The sequence below is a fragment of the Carassius auratus genome, chromosome 16 (assembly GCF_003368295.1).
Source record: "Carassius auratus strain Wakin chromosome 16, ASM336829v1, whole genome shotgun sequence".
In the NCBI taxonomy this organism is placed as follows: Eukaryota; Metazoa; Chordata; class Actinopteri; order Cypriniformes; family Cyprinidae; genus Carassius; species Carassius auratus.
In genome coordinates, this window is record NC_039258.1 from 10,448,051 (window position 1) to 10,457,986 (window position 9,936).

Below are 9,936 nucleotides of genomic sequence, written 5' to 3' on the forward strand. Positions count from 1 at the left end.
AGAGTATTGCAGAATCGAATCTTGGCCTTGGAGGCATCTGATCTGAGCTGAGCTAATCTCACAGAAGCTTCTTTTTGAACAGTTTCCCCTCCCTTCATCCATTCCCCCACACAGTGCTGATCCTAAACATACTTGCGGACCACTTACTTTGAGGATATCCTCATAAGTCTGATTCAGAGATTTAGCTCTCCTCATTCCCGGGCGACTTAAAATACCAATGACCTTGCAGGGTTCTCCTTCTGAAAGACTCAGCGTCCTCTGGCTCGGGCTGCTGTGATGAGCTCCATCGGCAGACTAATGCTTAATGTAGCGGCACACAGTACTCCTGAACAGCAGCCGGTCGTCCGGGGCCAAGCGCGGAGCCCATCCTCTGCCTGCCCACCTCTAAATAAAGCCTGTCATCTTGCCATCTGTGCCTAACAGTGACCGATCAACAGAGAGCTCGCGGCTGGCACACAAGACGCTTTTATTATAGTTCCGTTTCTATTCTATTCAAAGGGTGCTGGAAGAAAAGAGCTCTCGGAAAACAGGTCCACCTTTCACAATGGGATGGCTTTATCACGCAGTGGGAAGACGGCGAGAGTTCTGAGGATGTAACAAGTTCTCTTGAATGCAGGTAGAGCTGTAATTACCGTGCCGAGGTGCCGAGGGAGGCTTTGTCTCAGCGTGAGGTGAGGAGCTGCACTGCCGTGTCATTTCCAGGAGCTGTGGCGGCTGAATGAAGCGGCGGGGAAGCTCATTGAATGTGTGCACCCACTGTGTGCTCTTCCACAGAGAGGAGCACCGGGACACACCGGCCAGCATTCGACACCTCCAAAGCCCCTTTCACACTGCACATCGGACCCGGCAAATTGGCGAAACATTGCAGGGTCGCTTTCTGTGTGAAAGCAAACACATCCCGGGATTGATTCCGGCATTGAACCCGGGTCGGGGATCTAATAACATTGCCGGGTTCAATCCCGGGACGAGCACTGTGTGAACAAGCCAGATCTAATGCCGTGTCGTAGTGATGACGCACATTATCGCGCTACTCTTTTACCAGTTTTTTTGAAGGAAGATCAATGTTGGTGATGAAAAAATGTGTGCAAACTGTAATGAAGCAGATATCAGTTAGTTCCTCACTTTCTGCGCTGACGCCGGGATCTTTGGCCAGCTTCAGTGAAAGTATAACGTGCCTTACGTTTTTGACTCGTACATTACACATCACGGCCTGATGTCATGCCGTTCCGGTTTGTGTGTGAAAGCACGCACATATCCTGGGTAATCACTGGCAGTGTGAAAGTGCTAAATCTAGCGACCCGGGAACAATTGTCGGAACACTTTACCCGTGTATTTGCCGGAATCGCAGTGTGAAAGGAGCTCATGACACCTCAGCCCATCCTCTGCCCTTCACTTTCTGCTTTCATTGTCTCTTCTTTGATCCATCGCACGTCCTTCAATTCTCCCTTCTTTAAAACTTATAATTAATCTATTCTTTCTACTCTGATAAATCTAATCTTTCTTTGTGAATCTATTCTTCATTTATCTTTCTTCATGAATCTATCTTTCTATGCGAATCTGTTCTTTCTTCATTAATCTATTCTTTCATCTATCATGAATCTATTCTATCTTCACAAATCTATTTTTCTTCATTATTTTTTATCCTTAATGAATCCATTCTTTCTTCATGAATCTATTCTTCATAATGAATCTATTCCTTCTACTTTCATAAATGTAATCTTTCTTTGTGAATCTATTCTTCATTATTCTTTCTTCATGAATCTATTTTTCTGTAAATCTGTTCTTTCTTCATTAATCTATTGTTAGTGAATCTACTCTTTCTTCAAGAACCTATTCTCTCCCTGAATCTATTCTTTATAATTAATCTATTCTTTCTACCTTCATGAATCTATTCCTTCTACTTTAATAAATGTAATCTTTCTTTGTGAATCTACACTTTGTCAATTTTCTAGCTTTATCTATTTTTCTTCATTATTCTTTCTTTGTTCATCAATCTATTCTTACTTTGTAATTTGTTCTTTCTTCATTAATCAGTTCTTTCGCCTATCATGAATGTATTTTTCTACCTTCACAAATCTATTTGTCTTTATTTTTATCCTTAAGGAATCTTCTTCATGAACCTATTCTTTCTTATGGTCTTTCTTCATGATTCTATTCTTTCTCAGTCATGAATCTATCCTTTCTTATTTCTTATTTCAAGCCGTTCTTTTTTCATTCTTCATCTATTCTTTCTTCCTTCATATATCAGTTCTTTCTTCATAATCTATGATTCCTTCTTTAATCTAAGCTTGCTTTATCGATTTACTCTTCCTCACTTTCTGCCTCTCTTCATCTATTCTTCTTTACTTTCTTATTTTTATACTTCCTCCCAACCTTCCTTTCTTGCTTCTTTCCATCCATCAACTTTCTATCTTTTCTCCCTCCCCTCTAATACTATGAAAACAGCCAGAAAGACAATGCGGGGAGTTATTCACTTCTCTCTAACTGGCTGATGGACAGATTGCAGGATAGAAATATTTTGGTACTATAATCAGCTCAGAAAACAGCAGCACTGATTCATTAGCTGAAGGTTAGAACAGAACAAAGCAGGTGACTTGGAAACGTTATTATTTACTAAAACTCATCTGTGCTAATAACCTCGTGTGAATAATCCAGATGGTAATACAAGGATTTTGAGAAATATACTGGATATTTAATTTCTTACAAAGAGGACAGGGAGCTCTGATGTGCGTGTGTGTGTGTGTGTGTGTGTGAGGGAGAGTCACAGTGCACTGTGTGTGGTACAATAGCTGTATGCTATGACCCGGATCACACTGCATTCACTGGCACGCTTCAGAAGCAAAACCAGACAACACCACCCAGGGATGTTAACACACACTTTCACACACACACAGGCCAGCTGTCAGCTAGTATTAGCTCATGACTGTCTGAAATATAATACAGTTTGCAAAAAAACGAAAAACAAACCTTGCACATTTCTATTTCGCTCTTCAACACACACACTTTCCCCTCCCTCTTTCACACGCGTCCTCTTTCCTTCCAAAACACACACATATGCTCTCTCTCTCAATATCTTTCATGCACATGCGTCGTCTATCACAACATACACACCCTCTGTTCCTCTCTCTCAATCACACAAAGACAAACCGTCACACATCCACTCAGTGAGAAAATTAATTTGTCCGATCGTGATTTTCAGTTGTTCCTCCAAAGCTCTTGCTCAGAGCGCTCTGATACGGCCCACAGCCCTGCAGGACATTTCTGTCTGCGGTCCAGATCTGCAGCCTGCAGACTCACTGCGGGTCATTTGTGTAACAGACTCTATTGATCTGGGAATCTATCGCCTCTCTCTGAGCTGTTGTAAGAGCTGCTCGGAGGTCAGAACGGGTCAGACTGAAGATTTATGCACGTGTGCGTGAAAAGCATACAAAAAAAATCCACACCAAAAGATCAGTGACACAATGTGAAAAAAAAAATTATAGCAATCTGTGCCTATTGTTGAATACAAGACCCAACCATTCAGAATATAATGGCTGGCCATAAAAATTCTGCTTTAAAATGGTCATGGATATGGATATGCCTGTGATTATGGTTGGACAAAGTGTAACCATTTACTAAAGCAATTTGAATTACTGAATTTAAAGCTTATGTGATTGAATTAATACACTGACCGTACGCCGAGTCCACTGCAGGGTTCTGCTTGCGAGTCGTGGCCAAGACATCTGCAGAAAGAATTAGATGAAGAAAATCTACAGTCAGGCTAATGGACTTTATTACTCCGCAGAAGAATGCTTTATTGTGTTTTTACTGTCAATTAATCAGATTATTTATTGAACAGTGTTGTCTTATAGTAACATATTGGATCTGTCCTGATGCATAAAAGCAATAAGCTATTTGAGGCCATGCATCAAAGGAATCTTACTATGTCTAAGCAGATTTATATCAATCATAATGATCACTTTAATTTCTTTCCTTCTGCTATTACAGCACTGGAATGCACACAATACATGAATCTATTATATATTGGAATGAATGAAAATTAGCAATGGGTTAATTCTGGCACAATGCATTGAAACATTAAAATAAATGAAAATAATGAAAATAAAATAAAAGAAATGTCCACCTTAATGTGAAAAGAGACAAAAGAATTTTCATTTTGCAGTTTTTTTATTTTATTTTTATTTTATTCTTTTTTTATTTTTTTTATGACATCGATTTCATTATGTATTGATGTGTTGCACATATATATATATATATATATATATATATATATATATATATATACATACACACTGTAAGATCTGTATCATTTTAAAAGAAGTCCTTTGTGTTCACCATTTAGAGTAATACTGCAAAATATTATTACAATTTTAAATAACTTATAATTTGAATGTATTAATTCTTTTTATTTATTCCTGTGAATTTTAATTATCCATTATTCCAGTATTCAGTGTCACATCATCCTTCAAAATCATTCTGATATGGGATTCTAATAATACAAGTTTCTTTGATGAACAGGAACATCACTTTTGAGACAAATTAAAGGCATCTTTGCTGAATAAAAGCCACAATTAAATTATATCTTGAACTGTTGAGTAAATTAATATATATTATAATTAAAGGAACCCTCCACTTTTTTTTTTTTTTTAAATAGGCTCATTTTCCAACTCCTCTAGAGTTAAACAGTTGAGTTTTAGCGTTTTCGAATACATTCAGTCAATGTTTGGCTCTGGCAGTGATACTTTTAGCTTAGCTTAGCATAGATCATTGAATCTGATTAGACCGTTAGCATCTCGTTCAAAAATGACCAAAGCGTTTTGATATTTTTCTTATTTAAAATTTTACTCTTCTGTAGTTACACCATGTACTAAAACCGACGGAAAATTAAAAGTTGCGATTTCCTAGGCTGATATGGCTAGGAATGACACACTCATTCTGGCAAAAAAAAAAAAAAAAAAAAAAAAAAAAGCCAAAATATGAAAAAATGACATCTTGGAAAAAAATGTGATTTATTTTTGTCTCTTTTCTTGTTGGAGAGAAACACGACCCATGCATGTTCCTGACATGTTCCATGAGATTCCCTCAGAAAGGTTCTAGAGTTCTGGAAGTCTTCAGAACACAAGTGAAGTTGTAGTAGGAATGTAGTAATGGTGTGAATGAGTTATGATCTCTGGGAGCAAGTCAGCTCGGACTGTCTGGAACTCACCATGACAGCTGTCTGGGTACTGAGGATATCCACTCTCCACATACTGCTCGAATCCAGACCTGTGACAGAGACGGAGAGGGAGAACGACACAACAGAGAGAGAAGGAGAGCGTGAGCAGGAGGAGGAGGACAAGAGAGTGACAATCATTCTTTTGTGAGCCTTTCCCTGAATGATCCCTCTAATTAGTTGTGCTGTCAGCAGTCTGTGTTGCCTCTCCAAGCAACTGTAAAGGGAAATAACATGCTACAATTTGATTGAGGCTCGAGTGTCTGACATACAAGGACACTTCATCTATATCATGACTGACAGCCGTGATTTAACAGCCAGAAGATGAGAGACAAATTCAAATGTATAGGTAGAGAATTTATACCAGTGTTCATTTCGTTAATGAAGCATACGCAAGAATTCAAAATTAAGTAGGTGCCAAATGAGAGTAAATTTGGCAATTTTATAGGAACTGCAACATATTAAAACTATGCAACTACTTATAACAACTTTTTTTTTTCTCTCAGTTGAAGATTTATCATTATTAGTAGTTTTTTCTTTTCTTATTTTACCTAAAAAAAAAACAAATTTACCCAACCAAAGCTGTATTTGGTGATCCATATGAAGAACATTCCTTGCATTAAGCTGTAAATAGAAAAAAATAGACTATGTGTCTGTTTTCTGACAGACATTTTCATGTAGAGATGGAGACTGACTCATCGGGTACATGATGCTGTGGGTGTCACAATGACATGGGCTGTTTTCCACAAATAGGTACTGGAAAATATTGCAATAAATATATATTGCAATAACAAAATGAAGCTTCAATGCTGCTAAAAATATAGCTATACATAATCTAAAAAATACTAAAACAAGTTTTGGGGCTTGATATTTTCATGATGCTTTTAAATAAATACATATACAATGTAAAATATACACATATTTTGACATTGTTTCATATATCATCATGCAAATATCAAGCACCAAATGTTAAACACGGAATTTAAAATGCATGTATGTAATTAATCCATTCACAAAGTTTTATTCATTCAAGCACAAGCGTCAATAAATAGAAGCACCTTCAGCTTTAAATGTCTTTCAGATTTAAGAACCTTTGTGTGGAGGAAATGAGTGTTTGTGCAAAACAGCACATTAAGTACAATTTTAAGAGAATATGTTTACTGAGAGGGACGTTGCTGACTCATGCAGCCTCACAGCACAACCACAGCGACACGTTGCTCTGAGCGACTGCAGTGTTCGTCTGCTTCTGGCATCACAGAAGCGAGCATGTCATCTCCGAGCACCTGAGTGACATCTCGTACACAGATGCATAACGCATTCTGTCGACTTTTGCTTCCTCTCAGTGTTACCATGGAGACGTGATTAGATCAGAGGGCTGAGGTCTAATGGAGCACGCAATTCTGTACCTGAGTCTAAAATCAGGATTCACACAAATCACTACATATTACTTTTGTCCAAATACACTTTGTGTGTATTATTCAGTGCAAAAACGTGCCTCTTATCCATGACACACATTGCAATTCTGTTCAGGTGCTAAATGCGCAGATATAATTATTAATGCATAATTATTGTCATTTATTTCAGGGCAAAGGTGCCTTCTTTTATGTAAATTAGTTTAACAATAAATTGCGCCTTATTTTCAAAACTCGGTTCATAAAAAGTGCTATTTTCCTGGGGTGGTTCTTTTGGCCGTTTTGTGTTTCATTTGGCGGCTTTACACATCAAAAAAATATTTTATGAAGTAGTGTTAAAAAAATAAGAAAAAAAAAGACTATTGGAGTATGTTTCAAAAGATGTACTATTTTAGTACTATTTGCACCACTTGCTGTTTCCTTGTAACTAATTGTGACTTTTACTAGCAATGTTTCTTCACATTTGTTAATTTATATTATATATATATATATATATATATATATATATATATATATATATATATATATATATATATATATATATATATATATATATATATATATATATATATATATATATATATATATATATATACACACATACACATACACATATATATACACACACACACACACACACACATATATTTATGCAGTTAGCAGATGATTTATCCAAAGCGACTTACAGTGCATTCATGTTATCAATTTTCACCTATGATGTGCTCCCAGGAATCAAACCCCAAACCTTGTGCTTGAAAACACAATGCTCTACCAAAAAATGTGTGTGTGTAAAAAAAATTATAAATACACAAATAAATTTAAATTAATAATAAAAGAATAATAACATAATAATACATTTGAATGATTCATAGTTATTTGAATTTTGTTTTATTTGAATAATTTTCTTTTCTTTCACTTTAATTGTTGTAGTTTTCTTTTTACCTTAATACTTAAATTAATGCCAATAATTACATTTTAAAGTATTATAAAGCTAATTAAAATTTTTAAACAACATGTCTTCACAATTTAAATATATGTAGAAATGAGTCAAACATTTGACCACTGCATTTAATCATCACATCTGGAAGTCCTTTGCATCGAAAAAAATCAACACAAACATGCAAATGCAAATAATTCACTTTTATATACTTTTTATGACTTGATTTTTGTGGAGCACAACATGGAATAATGCAAAAAAAAAAGATTCAAGACAAAAAAAAAACAAGAAAAAAAAAAACAAGCGTGTGTATAAACATAACTTCTCATCTAACGCCGGCCCCACATTTCAGCGCTGTCGAGGCCCCTGCCGTTCTCCTGCCTCACCCTGCCCTGCATATTCAATCTATCTGAGAATCAGCCCTCTCTACCTGACATGATTTAAAGTCCTTATTTCCATTAACCTGAGAGGTGAGAGAGTGACAAAACGAGAGGGAAAGAGAGAGAGCAGGATGACTTCATCTCATATTGAAGGATAAATGGAAGGACAAGATAAAAAAAAATCTCCTGCATAAAGTGGTAAACCAGGATCTTTGCAGGTGCATAATATCTGAGCATCAATATGCCTCTGAGATGCATGCTTTCATTATACCCGAATTGGCCAACACACTTGCACACACACACATTAGCACAAACACTCCCTCTCATCATATGGAGATTAAATTGCCCCTGGGAGAGAGCGAATAGGGAAAAGAAGAACACAAAGAGGAAATATCCCACAAGATAATGAAGTCATATTTTTCTTCATATTCTCCTATTCTCCAGTACGCTGTCCCAAAAAAACCAAGCAGCAGAATTGTTCTAAAAAATGAGCAAGTCAAAGTATTACCATCGTACATCTATTGCCCTCTTTTCTTACATTTCACCCTCTCAGTCTTGTAGAATTTCATTAGATGCTGATTAGCATTTAAACACACAGTTCGCTCTGGAACTAAAGTTTCTCTTATCTTATTTCTTGTTCTCATGTCACCAGTTTTAAAGTCAGCATAAAGTTTCTTGAGGTGTATTCAGGCCAAAAGCCTATCAGGAAGGGCCAAGTGACCAATCACAGTTTTTTAATGTGACAACCAGTTAGTCTGCTCACAATTTAATGCATGCTTGCTGAATAAAAGCATTAAATAAACGCACTGGCAAACTAAGCTTTGAATCAAAGTGTATTTCATTTGTTTACCGTTTAATTCAAATCTGCTATGCATCTTTCTGTTGAACTGATCTAGTTTAGTGTATTTTTAAGGTGTTATTGACAAAACACTATCCTCCATCTAGATCAGTTTTACATTTTCAGTGCTGTTGCATCTGGTTTCTATGACGGAAACCAAAATTCGCGATTTTAGCCAAGATTCTAAAGCTCTTTATAATTTTAATGCGCTGTATGATTACAGGAGACTTCATGACATCTGACAGCACAAGATGTATGACTCTGACATAAGTTTGGCTATGGAAGCATATAATTGAATGCTGAAGTAAACCAAAGCTCTTATGGGACACTGATAAGTACTCTCCGCAAGTTCCGTCCATTTTGTTGGCAGCGGTCTGGAAATGTGCTGTGTACGTAATCATTTTCATGAGTTCAAGATGAAATGATTCCCCATCTCCCTTTATAGCGATCAATACTCGCATAAGGACACATTAAGAGTCAATAATTGAGTTTATGGCCAGAAAATATCATTAAAGACTGTGACCAGGTTACAGAGAAAGTGTATAAAAATGCATTCAGCCAAATAAAAGAACTAAATTTCTAAATGTCGCAGGATTTTGTTTGGTGTGTAGACAAACGCACAGATCAGCAATAGAATGTTAAGAATACGACACTGATCTCCCAGTAAAATTTCCACTTTGAGTACAAGGGGTTTAGGGTTTTAACTTTTTTTAATAAACCAAAATTGCAGCTGTACGTCAGTGGATGCGTCTCACGAGCGGGAAAACATCAGAGCGTGCTGGGGAGAATATTGCCTCTGTTGCTTTCCACCGCAGCGACCACTCAGCAAAACATTAATAATAACAAATTCAAGCTCTGCATCTGCACTTATTATAACACGCACAAGTCAAATGCACTTCTGCTTGACAATTGCAGAGACAGTTCTAGATAGATCCCTGGCACAAGATGATATTTTGGAAATTGGTGGGGATGTAAGTATGCCCTTTCAGCCAGAGATCTACGCAACTGCTACGATATAAAAAAAATGAGTATTTCTATCAACTCAAATGGTAGAGCATGGCACTAGCAAAGTTAGTGTGATTTAGCTAAAAATTATACCTTGAATTCAATGCAAGTCACTTTTGATGAAGTGCATAGAAATGTAAAATGTCAACACA

General features: G+C 36.6%; 1 protein-coding gene across 5 annotated transcripts in view; it reads right to left on the minus strand.

Moving 5' to 3' along the window:
• The window catches only part of sema6cb (semaphorin 6Cb), a 138,023-nt gene that overhangs the window by 14,889 nt on the left and 113,198 nt on the right, over positions 1-9,936 (minus strand). For all 5 annotated transcript variants that reach the window (XM_026284002.1, XM_026284003.1, XM_026284000.1 and 2 more), the window contains 2 exons: positions 5,207-5,265; positions 3,672-3,722 (listed from right to left, as the gene is read on the minus strand). In XM_026284002.1, the coding sequence (XP_026139787.1) occupies positions 3,672-3,722; positions 5,207-5,265 (110 nt within the window). The remainder of the gene's footprint in view (positions 1-3,671; positions 3,723-5,206; positions 5,266-9,936) is intronic.